The sequence below is a fragment of the Phyllostomus hastatus genome, unplaced genomic scaffold, assembly GCF_019186645.2.
Source record: "Phyllostomus hastatus isolate PE091 unplaced genomic scaffold, TTU_PhHast_1.1 phas_scaffold_555, whole genome shotgun sequence".
NCBI lineage: Eukaryota > Metazoa > Chordata > Mammalia > Chiroptera > Phyllostomidae > Phyllostomus > Phyllostomus hastatus.
In genome coordinates, this window is record NW_025334036.1 from 2,873,475 (window position 1) to 2,895,546 (window position 22,072).

General features: G+C 55.6%; 1 protein-coding gene across 1 annotated transcript in view; it reads right to left on the reverse strand.

Annotated features, from left to right (window-relative positions):
- Nucleotides 1-2,294: 2,294 nt before the first annotated feature.
- IQGAP1 (IQ motif containing GTPase activating protein 1) overlaps nt 2,295-22,072 on the reverse strand; it is a 69,689-nt gene continuing 49,911 nt past the window's right edge. The window contains exons 24-38 of the mRNA XM_045824779.1: nt 21,469-21,624; nt 21,041-21,204; nt 20,407-20,631; nt 18,241-18,381; nt 18,068-18,152; nt 16,752-16,984; nt 16,020-16,152; nt 14,959-15,061; nt 14,259-14,394; nt 13,776-13,863; nt 11,270-11,482; nt 10,481-10,647; nt 8,565-8,687; nt 6,584-6,692; nt 2,295-4,606 (exon numbers count right to left, since the gene is read on the reverse strand). Coding sequence (XP_045680735.1) covers nt 4,493-4,606; nt 6,584-6,692; nt 8,565-8,687; nt 10,481-10,647; nt 11,270-11,482; nt 13,776-13,863; nt 14,259-14,394; nt 14,959-15,061; nt 16,020-16,152; nt 16,752-16,984; nt 18,068-18,152; nt 18,241-18,381; nt 20,407-20,631; nt 21,041-21,204; nt 21,469-21,624 — 2,190 coding nt within the window. The 3' untranslated portion in view covers nt 2,295-4,492. The remainder of the gene's footprint in view (nt 4,607-6,583; nt 6,693-8,564; nt 8,688-10,480; nt 10,648-11,269; nt 11,483-13,775; nt 13,864-14,258; nt 14,395-14,958; nt 15,062-16,019; nt 16,153-16,751; nt 16,985-18,067; nt 18,153-18,240; nt 18,382-20,406; nt 20,632-21,040; nt 21,205-21,468; nt 21,625-22,072) is intronic.

The following is a 22,072-nucleotide window of genomic DNA, read 5'->3' on the forward strand; positions in this document are numbered from 1 at the left end:
CACAATGACCAGACTGTTGTCCATCATAAAGAGATAAGACCCTGATGTGATGTAATAGGAATTTCAAAATAGTCTTGCCAAAAGGTTGAAGCTGTCTGATCCACAAAGATAGAAGAAGAGACCTAGAATGTGAAAATGCTACAGGATCAACATCAAATAAATTGCACGATGGAAAAAAAAAGGTGGGGGGGGGGAGAATTCATAGCTTAAGGGACTTGAGAAGCCTATCAATTAGATGTAATGCGTGGACTGCATCTGGCACCTGATTCAAACACAAGAATTATTTAAGCAATTATCTGATGACTGGGGAAGTGTAAACACTGCATGTTTGATGGTCTAAAATTATTTTTCAGGTATGATCACGGTTTGAGGATTCTTTTCGAAAAGTCCTCATCTTCTGTCAAGAGTGGGATTCCGTCTACGGACGCGGTGGCTGATTCGTGGCTGTGCCCTGTAAGACGCTCCGCCCCGTGGGTGCCCGGAACATCCCCCTCGTTGGGACGACGGGAAATATCTCCAAACATTGCCAAATGTCTCCTGCGAGCACATTTGCCCCCTGGAGAGAAAAATACTTCAGTATTAATGGTTGAAATACTGTATCTGGGATTTGTCAAAGTAACCTGGGAGGGGCGGGCGCAGTGTGGAGACGATGGTCTCAGCATCTGCGGAGCCTGGATGGTGAACACACGGGGGTCACCCCACTATTTTGTTTATAAATTAGAAGACGTTTCAAATGTGCAGTGCAAAAGGAGCATTAACATATTTCTATTTTCCCAAAGCATCTTTCGCATATTGGGTTAAACAAAGTTGACTCTTAAGTCAAAAGGTTGTAATTGGTCGTAAAAAAAAATGAGTGACTCTGTCGTAACAAAATAACTCCCGTTCTCGCTGCTTATTTACCGAGACAGCGAAGTTCCTCGGCTTGCATTTGTAAAAATGAAAACTGGGAAGAGCCCGATCTCATTCTAGCAAGTAGTAATAACACTTATCCACAAGTTTCTTAAACCTTCATTTATCTCGTGAAGAAATGCATTTCAAATCTTACTTTCCGAATTCTTTGTCAAGACTAGGTATTCCACTGCTTTGATCGAATACGTACTGACAATAATTGTGATGCAAAATATTTTTCTGGGCTGAGTTAAACAGCTTTATGGTCACAGGAAATAAAAGTCTGTTACACATAATTGTAACAGGACGGCCAAAAGTTAAGACTCATGCTTAAAATATTACATGAAGGTAAAATTCTGAGGAAAGTAGACCAGAAATGTGAGTTTGAAGAGAAGAAAAGATGTAAAGTTTGCAGGTGACAAAGATTTTTGCTCAGGTACCTTTTACAAGGGACGGACGGGGGTCAGGTTCCACTGGATTCCTCCGTAAGTGAGGTCGTTTTTATCTCAAAACTCGCACCGTGTTGGCAAGTACACACTTTACAATTTAAACATAAAAAAAATGAGATGTCACAGTTCAGATGGTGGCGGTGATTTCTCCAGGTTCCTTTTGGGCTCCCCCTGGGCCTGGACGAGGGAGCGGCGGGCTGTGGCCCCTGCCAGGGGCAGGGGACCCGGGGCACACTCGCTGCCCGCTCCTCCCCAGGCCCCGTCTTGCCTTCCTCTTCTTTTCCCTGTGTTCCAATTTCCGCTATTGAACATCGTGACGCCTTGATAAACCTCCTTCTAACTCCACTTTTTGGCAAAACAGTGCAGAGCACAGGTGTTGAAATCCAGTTTGTTTCTGGTTGCAAGAACACGCCTAGCAGACACCACCCCCACCATGTCCGAAGGGGAAAACGGGCTCAGAGGTGGAACCCCCCACAAGGGCCCACTGACCGGGAAACGCACACTCTCACCACCTCGCTCTTCCTCAGAGCGGGGGCTGTGGCTGGCCATTCACACGGACCATCGCGTCCAAGTTGTCACTCACGCTTCCTTTAGGATTATTCTGTTCCCCTTATTTCCCATGGTCGTTTAACATTGAATGCTGCTGCAATTTAAAACTTCCAGCCCCCAGCCAAACGGGACCCAGTAACGTTATGTTTGTTCTCCACGCTCCCTGTTTCTTTGTGTTTGTTCTCCACACCCCCTATTTCTTTTTATGTCGAGGTTACTGAAAGCACATTACATTTTAAAAGGCTACTCACACGGTTCTAAATCTCTCTGAGGTGATTCAGTGATTTGGGAGTTGTGTTTGCTCCTTCAAAAGACTATAAAGGGTGGTTTTCAATTATTAAGTCTCACTCGAATCAACACTGTTTCGCAGGAACTGCAAACAATGAAACTGAGAAAAATAAACACAAACACGGACAAATGACCTTTTTATTTCATACAAAGAGATACAAAGGCAATTGTGTGCTGCACAATCTGACGGGCAGTCCAAATTCTTGGAAGGCGTAAACTCACGGTCAATGTCATGATGGCTGTTGGAGAAGGTCAAAGGAGGGGAGAGACCAGACAGCGAATGCTACAGCTAATAAATAAAAATAAAGCCTACACGCTTGCAATGCACGTGGGTTCATCGGGGTTTTCTCAATGGGACTGACACCAGAACCCCATACATAGTGACCATCCAAATTCCTGAAGTGCATCTTGTGCTCTTTTGCATTAAAAGTTGGGACGAGGGAACGGCAAAGGTTACACAGAATCGCGAAGACATGTAATATGAAAGGCGTCGTAAACCCGGCTCAGTGTCTGTCGTGGGCGTGCCCTCCGGGGCCCAACAAGCCTGGGAAGGGTGTCCTCTATGAATGTAAACGGATCGACACTTTGGTTGGTCCCAGGTTTTGAGACGATGCCACCTGTAAGAGCATCTTCTTTTAATCTGAGGAAACTATTTACTAAAAAAATTGTCTGAAAAACACGACAGGAGGCGAGGTCAGGGAGTGGAGACGCCTTCCACGGCGCTCACCGCCTCACCTCCTCGCCTGCCCGCGGGCTGCCGGGAGCGTGTAAAGAGTCCCACAGCGGCCTCTGCACCCACGGCCCCGACCTCGGTCCGTGGTGACAGCCTACTGTGAAAAACACGTCTCCAGTCCTGACATCTGCAAGAGGGACACGTCACATGATTCATTATTAACAAAACAGTTTATTGACTTTAAATATACATGGGTAAATTTTTAATTGTTAGTTTACTTTGCACAGTTTTATGTCTTATGGTAAGAGAATACTGAACCAAAACGTCAGAGACAATGGAGGCTCAGTGGCATGATTTAATACATTTTCCTGGAAAAACAAATAAAAAAGTATACGACTTTTTGTCTAAGAATAAAAATGTAATGTTTAGAATTGAATTGTTTTTTACTAAACTCAGAAACCTGGGGTTCACAAAAAAAAAAAGCAGAGTGTGGGCAGTGAAAAAGAGAAGGAAATTATAAAAAATAGATTTGCGTATCAAGTGTAACATCAGTTGGCTGAGTATTTTTTTTTATTTTTTTCAGTATATTTAAGACAGGATTATTTCTCTGCAACCCTGCAGATAAATCCTAGTGTTTTAGCTATAAGAAAGTATTAAGATTTCAGATATACAGACAAGCCAATTTTTAAAAACCTTTTCTTACAGTATTGTAAAGACTTTGAAGCATTATATAAATCTTTAAAATTCCTATCACCCACACTTTAAGAAATACATCTATACTTTAATAAGGCACTCATAAGATACACCAGTTCTGAAAACATTATATCCTGTGCCAGGCCGGCCCGGCCCTTTGCCCCAGGGACAGGGAAGGGGTGGGGGGAGGGGGGGGAGCAGCTTCCCGAATCTGGTCGGCCTCGTGCACCAGCGCCAGCAGGCAGGTGCCTCGGGCGGCCTCAGTTTACCCAAATGGCTGAATTTTGTCAACGGGACCCTCCCATCCACGGAATTGTCAAAATCTAATGGCGAAGCTGGAGAACAGCATTCCCCTTTTGTGGAACACAGAAAGCGTCCTATAAACCCAGAACAGTGGCTTCTAGGAGCTCCTGCCCATCAAGGGAAACGGAGCGGGCAGGACCAGTAACTCCTCACCCTTCCCTTTGGCTGCTGAGACAAAAACGTAAAGGAATTCCGCCTTTGAATGACAACCTAACAGGGGCAAGTGACCCGACCTTTTCATGTGTCTTATATATACATACACATATGTTGTCGGTGCTGGTTGCTTCCCCTTCAAATCAACAAGACTGAACCCCACCGTCACTACTGCTGATTGAAACAAGCACCACAGCCTACAACACAGTAATGCAGCCTCTAAGATCAAAACAACACAGAGATTCGAGTCAAGTTCCCCCTCTTTCCTAAGTGGAAGGGGAAAACAAAGGAACAAGGAGAGTCACACTAAGCCTGAAAAACAATTTCACTATTAAAGGGGGGGTGATGACTGTCCAGCCAGAGGGAGGAGTCAGGAAGGGGAACCTGGAGTGTGTCGGGGTGAGGCGCGGGGGCGGGCCTTGGCGCCCACCGGGTGGAGGGGCCCCAGGGAGCAGGCGCGAGGCGCTCCTCCCGTCGGGCCGGCGGCGGCGGCTCCTCACTTCCCGTAGAACTTCTTGTTGAGGAGGAAGATCAGGAGGTTGACGTTGACTTTAGCTCTGTCAAACAGTTTCATGACCGCGACACCTTCGTACTGCAGCTGCAGCAGGTCCTGTCGGGAGAAACACTGTGGCGGTTAGTCAGGTCCGTGGGACGAGAGAGGAACGGACAGGTGGGGACGGGGTCCGGAGGGCACGGGGCGCCCCGCCTGGGCCGGGGGGGACGCAGGCTGAGAGGGCAGCTCCAGGCACGGAGCCGCCGCCGCCCCGCCGCCCCGCGAGCACCGGCCGAGCGCACGTCGTCAACTGAACTTCCCGGCACGCCTGGAGTTAAGTCGTGTGGCTCAGAGCAAAACACGCAAAACGTGCGAAGGGCAAGCAGCGCGCTCAGCCATCGCACACCGCCGCGATTTCTGTGTCACAAGCACGTGTCTCCCGTTTGTCTGCGGTTTGTCTGCGTGACGGCTCGGGCCGGAGAAGGGGAGGGCGGCCCGGTCCCCGAGGAAACCCACGGTCCCTGGGAACAAGGCACGGCCGGCCGGGCGCTCTCAACCACGCCGACCGGGGGCTGTTTCACAGGAAAAAGCTTCTCTGTTCTGGAGGCAGCGAGGGGAGAAGAGGGGGCGGGATGTGCGCTCGGTGTCTGCCACGCGCTCCATGTCGCACGAGCACGCCCTGTGGTGTCCTTTCGAGTCTGACAAAAAGCCCCTGACGGGCGGTTACCTCAAGTCTAAAGACGAGGCCCAGGGACAGTGACCGACGTGACCCACAGTTCCCAGTGGGGGCTGACTCGGGACCTGCCTGCGCGGCCGCCGCTCCCCCCGCCACCCTCCGCTGTCCAGCCACGCTCGGGAAACCGGCGTGGCCTCTGCCCTCCACTTCCGAAGAGCGGTGACGAGAGAGCGAGGGTCACGGGCTTGAAAGGGCCCCAGAAGTTCCACCAGTTCCTCTTTTAAGGGGAACCCTAGCAGCTCCTCGAGGCCAGGCCCCAGCCGCGTCACCTGCACCTCGTACCTGCAGTGTCCCCCTGTGCATGAATTTGTCCCCAGGGGACACACGACCTGAGGTGGACTGGTCAGCCTGCAAGAGTCTGGGGAAACTGGGGGGATAACGGGGCCTTTTTGTGCAAGTGCTTGAGTTAGCTGTGGCGTCGCACAACCATCTCGCATGTGCTCCGCTCACATGCCCCGAGGGTCTGCGAATCACTGAGGAGGAAACGAAGCAACACTGTGTGTTCGCAAGGAGCCCCAGCGCGGGGGTGAGAGGAAACCGAGTCCGCGCCTCCGGGACCAGAGGCTCCCCTGCAGGCTGTGGGGCAGAGAGGACACGCACCGCGGCTCAGCGGGCCCGGGCCCTAGGGGCGGCACCACAATACACGGGGGAAGGAGAGGCAGGAGGGGAGGGAGGGAGGGAGGGCTCCCGGCTGGAGGACAGCAGCCCGTGTGAAAGCACAAGTGGGTGAGCCGGAAGGCGGCCCAGCAGGGCCAGCGGCACGAGGGACGCACGGGCGCCGACTCTGAAGGCTCCGTGCACAGCTGCCCGCTCCCCGGGCCCCTCTCAGTGCCCTGGCGTGTTCTGGTGGGTGCCGTGCAGAGACACTGCAGAATGAAAACCAGGAACGGCTGCATTGTACAGAGATTCACCGCAGCACTCCGTCTGCATCTGCCACGGGATTCAGTTTACAAAGATGCAGTTGATGCACACCTGTCAGCGATGGTCCTGAGCACCTACACCGAATCAAAACTCAAAAAGAGGATGTCGAGCTACTGAGCGGGCTCATAATTTCACGCTGTCAAGACTTGTACTCGAGCCTTTGGTTGAGTCCAGGCGTAAGCCCAGTTCAGCGGCAACACTAAGCAGGAGCGTCGGGCCACTGCTCTTGGAGGTTCCCCCATCTCGGAGTGCACAGGCCGAACCAGACACCCAGAAACCGAGCACGCCCCTTTCTCCACAGTGTGGCGCCCCGCCCCCACGCACTCCACACGGACAGCTCTCCCCAGGTGGGTCTCCTTCCCGTCTGTTCTCCGACCTGGACAAGGGCACGGCCACCCCAGACACGGGGCTTTCGGTTCCACCTGGCGCAGACCCACCTGATAATGCAACATAAACGTCTCCATCTGAACGCCCATGAACTTGGCTTTCACTTCAAAGTCTCCAACTTCTTCTGTTGGACTGATTTCAAAGATAACGTTCTTAAACCTGTTGAAACAGGACATCAGAAGGGTGTGATTTTTTTCAAGTTCTCATATAAAAGCATCCTGTGAGGGCAAAAAGGAGATGAACAGTACCCCCCCACCCCCGAGCGCTCCCTCCCCCTGGCAGAGGGACCCTGAGGAACGCCACCGGCGGCCTCGGCAAGGATAGCGTCAGAGGCCTGTCCTGACTCCACGCGGCCGCCGCCGAGTCCTGGGGAAGAGGAGAATCAGGAGCACGCTGGGCTGGAAGGGGAGGGCGCAAGGGGGGTGTCAGAACACAAGCGTGAAGACCGGAAGAAGTGAGTGAATCAACGAGAGGGGGCCGGAAACAAAACGGACCCAGAGAAGAGGTTTGCTGGAAAGAGCGGCGGCAGCTGTAAACGCACCGCACGCCACCACAGACACACCGCCAGTGCCGGACACACCGGGGATACCGCTCATCCTCGACAGGGCACGTGGCCGTAGAGTTTACGGCACCGGGAGAAGGTGGGAAAGGGCCGTTCTCCAGGTGATCACAGCGTGTCGCTGCAGATTCCCGGAACTCACCTACGGAGCAACCTTATCGGTTCCGAGCTGAGCTGGGAACCGTGGAAGACGCCGCAGCGGCACCGAGAGGCCCGGCGTCACGAACCCGAGTGCCAACTGTGCGCATTTCACTCCACAGGAGCCCCCCCCCCCGAGGTGTCCCCTAAAGACAGCTGTTTTATGTAATGAGTAATTCCGGTTCAACTGGCTTCATCTGTCACTTGGCTTCTAAGCCCGCAGCAGCAAGTTAAAAAGAGGTAAGAGAGACAAATAATGGTACGCACTTGAATAGCAGTAGGAAATGATTACAAAATAAGAGATAGTAAATATTACGAAACTAATTTGAAAAACGCATCAAGTGCTCAACCCCCAAAAAGAAACAAAAACCCCAAAAGAACATGATCCCTAGCTGAAACAATGGCCAGAGAAAAATCAGATAGTGAGCCACATTTACACACACCCCAGCCAGAATTCACAGAAACACAAAATGTAAAAATGTGATACCTTTTTAAAAATCCTGAACTTAAAAACATCAAAACTTATTATTCAACGATGGAAAGGAAGCAGTGAGCTAAGGAGGCACTGTCGTACACACTTCAGACACTGCCGGAAAATATTTTGGCAATACACATAAAATTTTTTAAAAATTCCCCACTAATGTGGAAAACAGTGAGGCAGTTGCTCAAAGAGTCGGAAACAGAACTATCGAAGGACCCGGCAGTGCCACCCCGGGGTGCGCACCCGGAAGAACGGAACGCAGGACCCCGAAGAGGCGTGCGCACGCCCGTGCTCACCGCAGCACCACCCACAACAGCCAGGAGGTGGACGCAGCCCGGGTGACCGGCGACGGGACAGCCGGTCAACAAAGGGGGTGCATCCGTGAAACGGAGCAGCGTTCTGCCTCAGAAAGGAGGGGAATGTGCCCCACGCTGCGGCGTGGATGACCCGCAGACATCACGCTCTGTGACAGAAGCCAGTCAGCCAGCCCGGCGGCTGCCAGGGGCCGAGGAAGGGGGCTGCGTGTGGGTGAGCAGGTGCAGAGCGCCAGTTCTCCAAGACGCCTTTGTCTGGAAGCAGAAGAAACGGCAGAGGCAGCTTCCTGCTGTGAAGGGAAAAAAACGGAAACGGGATCCGCACAGCAGGGGGGCAAACAAGGAGAAGTACTTCCTGTGGATAACAGCCCACGGACGCCGATGACCAGGCCAAACTCGGCACGTAAATACGTATGAACAGATAGGAAAACGATCATCCAGCCGAGAGAAATCAAGGCAGTAACAGAAAGATGTGATAAAGGCAGAATTAAAAAAAAAAAAAACAATGTACAAAACAAAGTCAAACAGTAAATACTCACTGGTTCACTTGTAGTTCCTCGATTTCCAGAAGAACCCCTTTCTCGTGTAGCCTTGCTGCCGTATATTTCAGAGAAATCTTTTTGCTTTTCTTCCCCTTCATTTCCCTAGGCTTCTTGGAGACCCTGTAACAGTGATGTCATGTCACTTTCCATAAATAACCACCTCCCTCAGTCCTGCTGGCAATCTGAGGACATGAGGTCAGAAAATGAACTTCCCATACACAAGGGTAACACACCGATTCTAAAGCGGCAAATTAACGTTAGGATTTGCTTGGGCGATTTTGTTGCAAACCAGGGGAAAATCACTAAATCGATTTTGTCTTCAAATCACATTTGAGGACACCTCATGAATTTGACAGTGTCTTAATCTCTCTGCGCCCCTCACAGAGCCTAAGCCCCCACCAGGAAGCGTGGGGGCCCAGGACCCCAGCCTGGGGTCTCTGCTGAACTCCAGGACGGGGGGGTCATGGCAAGTCCCTTGGCTGTACAGGGAAAAAACAGAAACATCGCGGACAAATACTTTTTGAGAGCTTAAGCCAGTATAGCAATTACAGAGGAAAGGGAACAAGGAAAAAGAAACAGATGTTAGGGGCAATTGGGACAAGTGAGGCAAGAAGTGACAACAAAAGCAAGCAAAGGAAAAACAGACAACTGGAAACCAGGGATGCGGGGCTCCAGGGTTGCGGGTGGGGCTCAAGAAACGGGGCAGAAACGCAGGTAGGACTGCGAAGGGAATCGTCCCCACGGAAGGCAACTGAAATGTCTGTCCCGATCACAACAGCACGAACTTCTGACCTAGCAACTCTACTTCTGGGAATTTATCTTTTAAAAGATGCCCATGTTGGGGAAAATAACATCTGTACAAGAGGCTATTACAGAATTTTTTATAATAAATAACGGGGAATGACAGAAACGCCCATCAATGGAGAGCATATTGAATCAGTCGTTCTATCCATCTACACAAGGGAATACTACGCAGGCGTTAAAAAGGAGCGACAACCTGGCTCTGTCTCAGCAGGCCTATAAGCAGTGACGACTCCAAGGCAATATACCCACTGGGTGCCCAGATCTTGGTTTCTAAATACCAGTCTCCATGAAAGGGAATCAGAATGTTTGGAAAAAGAGCTAATTCCAAGCCTGGGGCGGCAGGGGGAGCAGGAAAGTACAAGTTGAACCAGAAGCATCCTGGTACTACAAAGTCGGGCAGTTCTTACGAATAATGAGGACGGGTTGGAAGGACACAGGAGCCAGTCCCGCACACTGGGCGAGATGGAACAGATTTCTGAGAGGGGAGGGGGGCGAGACAGTGGATTCTGTGGCAAAAGGTTAAAAACAGGTGAATTTAGGCAAAGGGTACACGGGTGTTTATTGTTCTAGTCATTCAACTTTTCTGAGGTTGAAAATCCTTACAATGCAAAGTCAGGAGCAAAACCCAAACCAGCCCACAAGGAGCACCCACACTGGCCACCCCGCCTCCCCGGGGCGTCAGTCGCCGTCCCTGTGGCACGGGCAGACTGACGGTTCCCGGCCCGTGCCAGCCTGTCCGCAGAGGCCAGGGAAGTCAGGGACTGTCTTTGCCTGTTTCATTTTCCTCACGTGACTTCGAGGCACAGCCAGGTTTTGGGACCACTAGACCATCTCCATCACGACTGTTTAATTTCTAGGACCGGGGCGGTATTTTGGAATAAGGAATGCTTAGCAGTAAGCATCCCGTGAGACCCCCCCCCCCACGCAGCCCTCATCTGCATCACGCAACAACGAGCAGGACCGGGAATCTGCACAAATGGTCAGAAGCAGAGAGAAGAGCTGATGCACTACAGAGGTCCAGTGTGTTTTCGGCAAGAATTTCCACGTTGCTTCAGTCGCCGCTGCTGCTTTCCCCCCAGTAACGCGGCTTCTCCAACAGCGATACTCACTTGCCCTTGCTGGCCAGGTTGTCCAGGCAGGTCTTGATGTAGCTTTTATAGTAGTCCACCTGCTCCCCGTAGAAGGTGGCCTTGGAGTTCAGGGCGGCGTACGTCTGCTGCAGCTTCACCAGCTCGGCCTTCCGCCTCTGCCGGTACCTCCGCTGATTCCGAATGTCCTGGGACACGAGGGTGAAAGGGGGGGAAATAAGGGCGGACGTCCTGGGCTCCTCGGATCACGAGCACGAGAACCCGGGCGTGCTCCACCTTGCCCCCGGGACCACCCATCCTTAACAGGCAGGAGGAATTCGTGTTCAATAACTAACAAAGAAATTCAGATCTATTTTCCCCTCCATCTGCATTTTCTACACGGAGGGAACTGTGTTATTTTTATAGACTTCCTTCCACATTCTTAGAATTGACTTGCAAAGCTGGTTTAACTCTTAAACATGGTGTCAGAAGAGGGAGACAATGATAAGGATTTGAGGGGTCCACTAATGTGCACTTACTACATAGAAATCATGAAGAGGATCTGGAAAATTCAAGAGATCAAAGACAAATTAAACCGAGACACGGGAAGTTCTAGTTCTGTCTTCTTGCTATTAATTCAGGCTCTGAAACCAGCTATCAGGGGCGGGCAAGTCCTCGAGTTAGCAGAATCAGGCTCGAGTCTTCACGGGCAAGGACACCGATGTGCCCGTGAGCTGAAGGCACGTGGTCCTCTGAGCAGTCACCGTCCCCCACGAGCCTCAGAGAGAGCTGTGTGCGCGGCCGGGCCCCCGGCGCCCCCTGGTGCCGTACCCTGGCGATGTCGTTGATCAGCTCCTGGTATCGGTTCTTCGGGTTCACAGCCCCCAGCTCCGTCAGCTTCTTCAAGCCCGCCTGGATCTTCTCCTTCTTCTCCTGCAGAGTGAGGTTGCTGTCTTCCTTCACGGATTTGGACTTTTTCATCTTGTCGGGAGTTTTGGCATCACGGATGGCACGTCTCTGCATGGCCCTCTGATGCTCTGTTTCCTGCACGGAAGAAACAGACGTTCCCGGTGAATCCGGGACGCCAGTCCACAGCCGGAGCTCACGCAGCCTGCCCGCACCCGCACGGACGCGGCCCTCAGTGTGCACTCCGGGGGCGCAGGGAGACAACGTCGCCCACGGCCGACAGACAAGCCGCACGAGGCAGAGGCAGACCTCTTAACCACCTGGCTTCTCGGGGCTCCTCCTGGCTTCTCAGGTACAACTAGGAGACTGGGCTCTACTGGCTATAAAATCCCTCGTTTTCCGACTGTCACGTGAAAGCCACCTAATCTTATTTGCCACACAGCTGGATGAGTGTTACAACCCCCCATGCAGCACTGGCGCCCCGGAAACTCTTGCTGACCCTTTGCTGCCGTGTCCAGGCTGAATCACACCCAGGCCTCCCCTCTGCTTCCAAACACGCTGCTGGTGCCGGCAGCGTGAATGTGCCAAGGCGTCCCCCCGATTCTTCTGTCCTTCCTGGCCAACACCCAGGACAGGTGTTCGCCACCCATGTGCGCCTCCCCGACACCCGCCCCGCCCCGGCTGCTCCATCCGCTCAGCACATTCCGAGTTATCGCTTTGCCGGGGGGCTGCTGCGCCACCACACTCGTCACCAGTGACCACCGCCGCCCCCAAACCAGGTGCTCATCTCTGCGTTTTCCTCTGGCCCTGAGCACGGGTTTGGTAGCTGGGAGAGGCCTGTGGTCACTTTTCTGTAACATTCCCTCTCAACACTTCAGAGATCGCCTGTGCTGAGGGACCCCAAACCTCTGCCACTAAACAAAGCTCCAGGGCCATGGTCGGCGCTGTCTGCGCTGGGACGCCCCACTGGAGTGGCTGGGACCCCCCTACAAGGGGGCATGTCCCTGTCCCGTGCTGCCTGTGCGCCCCCTAGTGTCCAGGCAACTCCACACCACAGAAGGCAGAGACCCTGGACTCTGGAGCCAGACGGCCGGGTCCCAGTCTGGTTCTGCTGCTACAGGCAGGGGACCCGGGGCCGGTTAGTCCCCTCGCAGGGTCTCAGCCTCCTCACTGTCAAATGAGGCCGAGGGCACGCGCCTCGCAGGGAAGGTGCGAGGATTAGATGGGAGAACATGGCTGGCGGCACCAAACCAGCACCACGTTCTCGGGAGAGACGCCCCCCCACCCGTAACTTCCGTGTAGGTGAAGCAGGTCGCAGTTATTGCTTATGTCTCCTTTCCTCTTTTCTCGTCCCCCACACGCATCTACCTATTTAGTCATCAATCACAGCTTCTAAAAGCGGAAAATTCATTTAAAACCGTGGTTTTTAAACAGTCCCCTGTGCAGCCCGAAGGGACACCCATGGGGCCACAGAGTCCCAGTGGGCGGGTTCCCGGGGCCCCAGTCTTGCTGCTGTCAGAGCAGCTCCTGCTTAGCCCACATTATATATGTGGCTCCCAAGGCAACTGTCACTTAACGGAAAGGATTCCTGTGTTCAAAATCTGGGAACAAATCACGTGCCCTACTTTTCCCATTTCATGAGAACCGGAGGCAGGGGTCTTGACCGCAGAGTGGCTCATCCGCACCTCACTGCTCTGCCGCCGCCCCACCCAGCTGCTCTGAGGGCACCACCGAACCAATCGGCATGAAACGGTCCCCGAGGTCACAGAGGCTCTTGAGCCCTGACCGGTGCCAAGCGTGTGCCCGGGGCTGAGGCTCCGCGTCATCTGTTGTCGATGCCAGCCCCTCCCCCGCACCCAGGCCTTCGCTCCAGGGACCCGGCCCAGGCGCGCCCCCCGCCCCTCCCCCGTGCCCCTGCCTGCGGGGCCCCCGCCGGTGCCGCAGCCCAGCCCTTCTTCCTAAGTGGGTTCAAGCCCCATTTCTTCCCGTGGCTGAGCCCCTCACTGGCCGCTTTCCTGAACTTTCGGCATTTTTATAGCCAACACTACAGTTAAACTTAAAAGGTTTCCTAATTGTTTCTGGCATATGTACCACATTTCCCCAACCAGATCAGGAATTTGTTGAGTTTAGGAGCCACATCCTGTACTTTTATTCCATCTACCACGGCACTTAAAGTTATAACTACATAGAATTCAATAAATCACCGGGCAGACACACTGATTCTGCCCCAGGTTAAAGTTAGACACACACACACACACACACACACCCCCCCCATGTAAGTGCCGCTCAACGAGCCTGAACCACCCCCAGCCTCGCGTCTGCCCGCAGGCCACCACCACCTCCCGTCCCCTGCGTCCCCTGCGTCCCCCTCCCCGCAGCACAGGAGCATCTCTGCGCCTCGTGCGGTGTGTGCCGCACCCCCACACTTTACCTGCTCACTGGTGGCTGGTGTTTCTAGGATTTCAGTCAAGGTCTCTCCTGGCTGGAACCGGATGACATCCACAATCAAACGTTTTGTGCTGAAAGGAAATGGAGGAAACAGTGAAATATTCATCGCCAGGCGTTCTTCTTCCTCTCAATGGACGTAAGCAGCGGAGGCACAGACGCCGCCCCCAGAGGTCCCGCTGGGCAGCTGCCAGCGCCAGGCCCCGGGCCCCGACCCAATCCCGCGGCTGCAAGGGAGCGGGCGGGTGCTGCCGGGGCCAGGATTTCCACGACGTCAGTGTCGCTTCGGCATCTCGTCGGCAAAAAGGCAGGTAAGCCCCGTGGCACACGTTACACGTGGGGTGACCGCCATCACGACAGGCATGCCAGGCCACGGTGGCCGCTCGTGTCAGGAGGGAACAAGTAGACCCGTTCACCGGGGCCGAGGGGCCACTGGCGTGTTTTCTCCAGCCCCCGCTTCCGTGCTCACTTCAGTAAGATGGTCCGGGCGTCCATCTCCGCGTTCTCGTCCCCCGGCACGTCGAACTTGTTGGTCAGCGTGAGAGACACTTCCGTCTTGGCCAGCGCCTCCTTGTTTGGGTCATTTAAGTTGCCAGCGCCTTCTCCTGAAGTTTGGGAGGGGGGTGGAGAGAATGAGTGTAGTGGAGGCAGGAGCCAGGGGCAGGAGATACAAGCACAAGGAGCAGGTCGCGGGAGTCCAAGGAGATCCCTGAACACGCCGGCGCGTGCACGGGGGCGAGGACACACTCTCCGAGCAACACAGGGAAACACGTGCCAATACAGGTGGAGGGTCCGTCACGCAGCAACTCCATAAACGTCTGGTGATCATTTCAACACTGCAGTATAATTCTCTCTCTGTGCATTTCTTTTACAGGGCTTACAAGTTCTAATTAAATGATCCATGTATGTTATACACATTTACAATGACCGCTTCCCCTGGCTGCTGTGGTTCAGTGGATTGAGCGCTGGCCTGCGAACCAAAGGGTCGCTGGTTTGATTCCTGGTCAGGGCACATGCGTGGGACGTGGGCCAGGTCCCAGCTGGGGGTGTGTGAGAGGGAACCAATCGGTGTGTCTCTCGCACATTGATGTTTCCCTCTCTTTCTCCCTCCCCCTGCTCTGTCACAGCCCCCGCCCCCCCGCACCCGGGGCGGGCAGGTGGGAACGCACCTATCAGGGACTCGATGGTGGGCACCTCGCCGAGGTCGTCCAGCAGCTCGTGGATTGGGTCGTTGTGCTCCGGGGCGATGGCGTCCTGGTGGTCTAGCAGGAGCTGCACCGGACATGGAGGGGTTGGTTCCCTCTGCACGCTCGGCCCTCCGGCCCCGCCCCCACCCGCGCCGCTGACCGGCAGGGAAGGAGAGCAGAGAGCAGCGGTGCTCCAGCCCCCGAAGAGCCGACGAACCAGCCCCCCGCAGCCCCCCCTCCACCTGGCCTCCGTGGAACGGCTCACAACAGGTGGACAGAAAACAACGGTGCTCTCTCAGCCCTGGGGGTACAAGTACCCCGTGGGGAGAGAACAAGGCAGCCCACAGACCCCCACACCCAAAGCCACCCGGGCGCCTGACGACCCGGCCAGAGCACGCGCAGCCCTGCCCCCCCAGCACGCGGTGCCCGCGGCCCCGAGAGCAGGGCGCCCGTCGGTGCTGCCGTGGTCCGGGGGCACGCCGAGCAGGGCCCCCACGCTGCCATGAGCCCGGGTGACAGCCTCGGAAGTGACAACACCTAGCGTTTCCCCGACACTGCGCGTGCCTTCTCGTGTCCTGTTCTATGCGTCGGCAAGGGGGGCAAGGACCGAGGTACCAAGTATTTGGGGGAAAAGGGGCTGCCCAAGGGAAAAGAACTCTAAGGCAACACGGAGGGAGCTGCTGATGCTCTGTTCTCGTGAGGGCAACAGCCCCGAGCAAAGGGTGGTGAAAGCTCCGTCGGGGCCCCAGGGCGGGGCTCCCCGGGGAGGTTCTGCCGTCCAGCGTGCGGGCTCTGGCCCAGGGGCCTGCGCGGGGCTGAGCAACCCCACTTCTAACAACTGGCCCGGCAGGCTCTGCGGCAGGCGGCCGGGGTCACTTTGAGAAACCTGGTGGGTATCGTTAAGAACGCCGAGCTGCAGGCAGACGGGAAGGCAGTGAGATCAAGGACGGTGAGTAATCTGGCTTCCGGAGAGAGGAGGGCGCAGCCGGGGGAGGCCGTGGGGGCAGGGCCCCGGCGTTAAGTAATTAAAGGGAGAGGCTGACCGTGTGGGTGTTGATGATTTCGCCGATGGAAATGTAGATGACGGGCTTGGTGAGGGTCACGAGGTCCGAGTACTCGTCCACGTTAAACTTGTCCTGCAGCTCCGGGACGTCGCAAGCAGCCTGGAAAAACCGCCTGGGGAGAAACACGAGAGCCACGGCCCGACAGGAGTGAGAGCCGGCGAGCGGGCGTCCCGCAAACCGCTGCTGCGTCGCGTCCGGGCAGAAGCCGGTGCAGACCGTCAATTCCAAAGAAAAGAGCCGCGTGTCCGCGGTGCTGGAGGCCCTCGGGGATGCTGGCTCTGGGACCCTCTCTCCCAGCACCGCCCCCCGCCCCATGTCAGCTCCACCCACGGGACCCCGCCCACCAGCTCCGGAGAGCTGGCAGGAGAAGGAGCTCTGTCTCTCACGTGGTGCCAGGAGCTCACAACTGCATGTTTAATCTACAGACTACCGAGAGTGCTCTGCGACCCCTCCCTGGTTACAACGTGACATGTGCCTGAGGCAGAACCCCCTGTCTTCCCGTGCGGTGCCGTCTCTTTTACAGGAACACACTTTCACAGAGCACCTCCCGGAGTCCTGAGCTCGGCACCCACGGACCCTACCCCACGGCAGCCCCTACCCCACGGCAGCCCGGGCACGGAGAGCGAGGCAAGGCTCTCAGTCCCGACTCTGCCCTCGGCGACAGAAACGCCCCTGCAGGGCCCTTCCAGCCGCCGACCCCTCTCCCCTCACCTGAATTTCTGGTAGGACTGGGACAGGTACTCGTTAATGATGCTTAAGTGAGCGTTATCTCCCAGAAACATCTTATTGGAAGCCGCATGCTGGAGCATCTTGGCGATGGAGCCCAGGTTCCGGCGCTGGTCCGTGGTGAGCTGGCCGCCTGCCGACAGGTCGATGATGTCGAAGGCGTCGGGGGCGACGATGGCCGGGTTCATGTAGCGGTAGTAGAGCAAGTTGCCAATGATCTGGGAGCAGAAGAGAGAGGAAGACCGGTGCTGAGGGCCACCCCACCGAGGAAGCCGCAGATGGCTCCGCGACAGTCAAGAAAACCAGACGACGCAGCCCTGTGAGTAAAAACACGAACGCTGCCCGCACAGGCACACATGCAGACATGCGCACACACACGGCCTCTCAAGGCCTGAGCCCGCACGGCCAGACAGACGCCCCTAGTTTGGATGCAGAAAGGAAGAAAACGGGAATGGGACCGAAAACCACTGCAGGGAAAGCACAGATCCAGAAGGCAGCACTGAGGCTTGGCGCCTGGTCCTGAGCAGGTCAGGGCACCCTCTGCTCACGCACCACGGCAGCAGGCCTGCCTGTCGCCATGCACACTGTTCGCTTTCCCATGGGCGGGCTTTCGTTCTAAGAGGCTAACAAATACAGTCACCATCAACCCTTGAACTTGGCCTCATTAGCACACGCTGTCCACCCCCCAGCGTCCTCATGCTGCACACGCCCGAGGTGGCCAAGGTCATGCGTCTGAAATTAGAGTCACTCAACACACGACTCTCCCACAGAAGATTCAAGGACAGTCACAGCATCCTCCCTCAAGTATCGTTCAAAAAAAATTAATTCACCTGAAGAGAAAGTCTAGAATCGAGGCCTCACTGTAGGAAAGCACAGAACTAGGAGAGAGAAGAAAAAGGCATTCAGATTAAGAGGGGGGAAAAAAAAAGAAAGAAAGGAGCACAGCCAAGTGAGACAGTTACCAGCAACAGCCTTAGCAGAAACCGTGGGGCTTGCTCCCATTCACCCGGCCACCAGCAGGGGGAGCAACTGTCCAGCACAAAGACAGGACTTGGACTTTTATCTCCAGACAGAAAAAAACCACACGAAGACTTGTGGGGTGTGGGCCATTCAAACTCCTCAGAAACTCAGGGAGGTGTCATTCATGATTTATAGTGGCTTTCAAAATCTCACCACCCATGGCGAGCTGCTGCCAGCACCTACGCTTAGGCAGCACTAAAAGGTCTCTGGTCAGGCCCAGGTTGGCATCCTTTCCTCAGTGCTGCCGGAAGGCAAGGCTGCGCCAGCCTGCGGGGGCTCACCTTCAGCAGCTCGTCCTCACCGGCGTCGGGGAACTTCTCGTGCAGCGAGTCCTTCAGCACTTTGGCGATGAAGCGCATCCCGTAGCTGTGAGGGCGACAAGCCCGTGAGAAGGGCCGGGGGCGCGAGGGCCCTGGCGCGGGGCTCTAAGCGGGGCCACAGCGGGCGCACTCACGGGATTTTGTCCACGGAGCTGATGATGGCCGAGAGGAACTTGTCGGTCACGGCCCGCATGTTCCGGATGGAGTTGTCTAGCCGAGTCTTGACCTCCTCGTGGGCCAGCGCCTGCTCGGGAGTCACGTCGTAGGGGAGTTTGCTGGGAAAGCAGAGGGGACCCTCAGTGACGCCAGCCCGAACGCCAGCGGCGCCGGAGGCAGCACCCCAGGGGCCCTGTCTTTCACCCACACAAAGACCAGAGGGATTAGGCAACTTGTCACGCTTGCCCGGGTGCCTTGAATTGTGTGCCAGGCACTATGACGGGCACTTGGAATTAAAGGTAAGAGACAGGACTGCTTCCTGAGTCTCTTACTATCAGGAGGGAGAGACGCACGAACAGGTATTTATTTAAACATTTTGTGCCCCACGTAGGAGGCTGACCACAAGAGCCGTGGGGCCACCGAAGGGGCTTCGCCTGAGACTGGAGGAACCGAGGAAGGCTTCCCGGAGGAAGGGACATTTGGGCTGAGGAAGAAGGATGGAGGGTCTCCTGGGAAAGAAGATCAAATGCAAAGAAAGCGAGGTGTGGAAACGAGGGTGGGAGAGGGGGCAGGGCCGGGTCCTGTGGGGCCCGGGGAGGACGCCGGGGAGAGCCGTGAAAAGACAGCAGGTCCGAGGTCGGGGGCAGACGCTACAGAAGGGCGGTCGGGGATGCAGGGTGGGGCCCAGGGAGACAGAGCGGAGAGAGAGAAAGGCAACACAACCACTGGCCCTGCTGGCCGTGTGGGCACCGCGGAGGGAGGCGACGGTTACAGGCACTGAAGCCCGACGAGCTGACGCGACACCCAGAGACTGGGCACCGAGCTCGAGGAAAGCGGGGGGCGGGGGTAGCCCAGAGTCCTAGTGAGAGGGAGCGGACGAGACGTGGCCCGCAAAGGAGCGGAGACAGGGTGACCGCGGAGGCAGAGACTGCACTGATTCAGGCACCGCGACGGCCACCCGAAGCTGGAGAGGCAAGGAACAATCCCGCCCTCAGCCTCTAGAGGGAGCCCGAGACGCGCGGTCATCCCTCCGCGGAGCTCTAGGCAACCGGCGCAAGAAGACCGGGACACCCCTCCCTCCGTCGGCCCATCGCCGACTCACACGCACGGGCAGATGACGAACACAAGAATCCCGCCCAAATCGACCACAGAGAGAGGCTTGCTGCGAGACACAGGCAGCTGGGCTCCACAGGCGCTCAGTGAAGGCAACGACTGTTGGTTCCCGGTCCGCCGCTGGTCCGGAGGGCGCCCCCCACTCCGCTCCAGAGCAAGGAGACACCCGCACGGACTCACTCGGCCGCTCACGCCTCCGCCCTTCACCCCTGCACCCTCGCCCGGCCGGATAAACCCAGAAGCGGTCTGGCCCTCGGAACTGTACCTGCCCAGCATGACCCGTATTCTACCGACACACTTGCTTTCCGTGTGTTGAGGCCGGTGGTCAGACCACACAGCGCGGCAGAGGGTCTCCCGAGTCCTGTGAGCTGAGCCCGTCCAGCCCCCAGCACCCCAGGGCAGCGCACCCCTCAGCCCACTCCTCCTCCTCCTCTGTTTGCACCAGACAAGGACCGCATCCCATCTGCTCAAGACTGCCAGCCCAGCTGCAGCTCTGGCCACGCCCGTGTCCTGTCGGGTCCTGCAACCCGCCCGCCCTGCACCAGACAGCGTTCGGACTGAAGGCTCTGGGCCTCGCTCCTGGCAGGGCGGCCCCATCTTCTCCGTCAGGTCTCAGTGAGGTGGACTTCCACCTTCTCATTCCGCCTTCTCAGAGACGCTCCCCCCGCCCACGGCCCAAGTCAGCTCCCTCCGGCCCCGCCCAGCCAGTGCCCTACACGAGGCCCCGTGAGCACGTCCTCGACCTCCAGCTCTGCCCTCGCTCCCGTGCGACAACGAGCTACAGAGAGGGCGGGGAGCCGCCTCACTCATCACTGCAGTGTTAGTGGGACGCGCATCTGACACGGTGCCTGGCACACGGCCGTAAGTTCCAGCTCCGTGAACACACGAGCAGGTCGACGATCTGAACAAGAGGTTTCTTAAGGGAAAACTATTTGAACAATTATTCGTTTGTACATCGAAGGTCAACTGCTTTTAAAAAGAGAGAAAATTGTGTAAAAACATGGCAGAAAAGGGGGTCACGGCTGCCGCACCTGGCCTCTCCCGTCTGGGACTCCATCTGATTGACCCAGGACTTGTAGATGTCCACGGGGTCGGTCTTGATGTTGAGAGACTTGTCGTCCATGATCTCCTTCACGACCGGGGCCAGGATCTGCCGCAGGGCGTTCTGGCCCCGCGCGCCGCGGTTGAAGCTCACAACCATCTTAATGACTGTGGGGTTCCCCGTCACGATCTCTTGGATCTGGTCCACCTTCGACCTATGAAAACATCAGAAGCAAACTCGGTTTACACCAGCCGCAGGATGCAAGAGCGTCGAGATCCCTCCCACTTAACCGTCCCATCCCCGGACGCAGGAACAGCGGAGGTGGGCGGGGAGGGAGGCACTTGTTCTTTCTCTGGGAGATGTGCCGACCCTCGTCTGAACCCGGAGCACCTTTCTGCTGCTGCAGACTCCATCTATTTTAATGTGGAAATGTCCCTAAAATTAATTTAGCGAACGCATCATTTCGGCACCTCCCCAGATGGGGCGACACTTTATGTTAGTAATTTAACAAGCGGAAGCTTCTTCCGAGTGTTTCACACAAGTCACAGCGTTAACCGAGTTGACGGAAAGGCAGCCCGACTCTCCCGCTCGCTGGGCGCCTCCGACAGCGGGCGCCTCCCTACTTGATTTCCTCCTGGAGCGCCGTCTTGAAGAGCCGCAGCAGCAGGTACTCCTCCCGCTGGTTGGAGGCGTAGTTGTAGAGGGTGAAGATCACCGAGTCCATGAACTTGGTGGACTTGTTTTGGGGCATCTGGAAAATCAGCTTGGCCAGATAGGTGGGGTTGGTCTGAAACAAAACCAAGGGAGAAGTCACTTCTACCAGATCATGTAAAGGCTGGAAAAAACATTCAAGGCTTTTTTAAGGTGAAGGATTAGAATGCATCTGAGTGAGGAAGTAGAGGCAATGTAAAGACAGACAGAAAGACAAGAGAGCTCTTTGCTCACTGCTGAGTGGGAAGCAGAAACGGCTGCACAGGGATCTGCAGGTGAGGCTTTGTCACGCCAAGTGACCGAGCCAGGCCTGGGGGCGCCGCTCCCAGGCGCCACTTGCCTGCAGCAAATAGAACAGGTGCTGGTAAGCCTCCAGCTTCTCTCGCTTCTCCTTGCTCAGAGCCTTGAGGCCTCCCTTCTGCTTGTTGAGCATCATCATATCCGACAACTGCTCCTTGTTCTTCTTGGTCAGTTTCTTACTGTGGGACACCACATCCTGTACACAGAAAACACCGCCACACACGTCAGAAAGCTCTCAGAGACGGAGCCCTGGGCCCCGCGGGAAGGCCTCCCGCCGCACTGGTGGGCCCTGCTGCCCCGGGTCCCACTCTCTGCGCGCCGCTCAGATGCGGTCCTGCGTCCACCGCCCTGTGAAGACCCTGACCCGCAACAACGCCTGCTGAGTCCACAAACCAGCCCCTGGGAATCTATCTGAAAAGCGAAGCTTTAACTACAATAAAAGTTACATGTACACCGAGGCATTAACTGCCATGTTATTTGTAGTAACGAAAACCTGTTAAATGGTTGCAAACCAAAGATGTCAATTATAGTGTGTCTTCTAATGAATTATAATGCTGCCATTAAAAATAATATTTACGACTATCATATGGAAAACATTTTATCCTTTAACATTAAGTTAAAATGTAGTATGCAAAATGATGGTG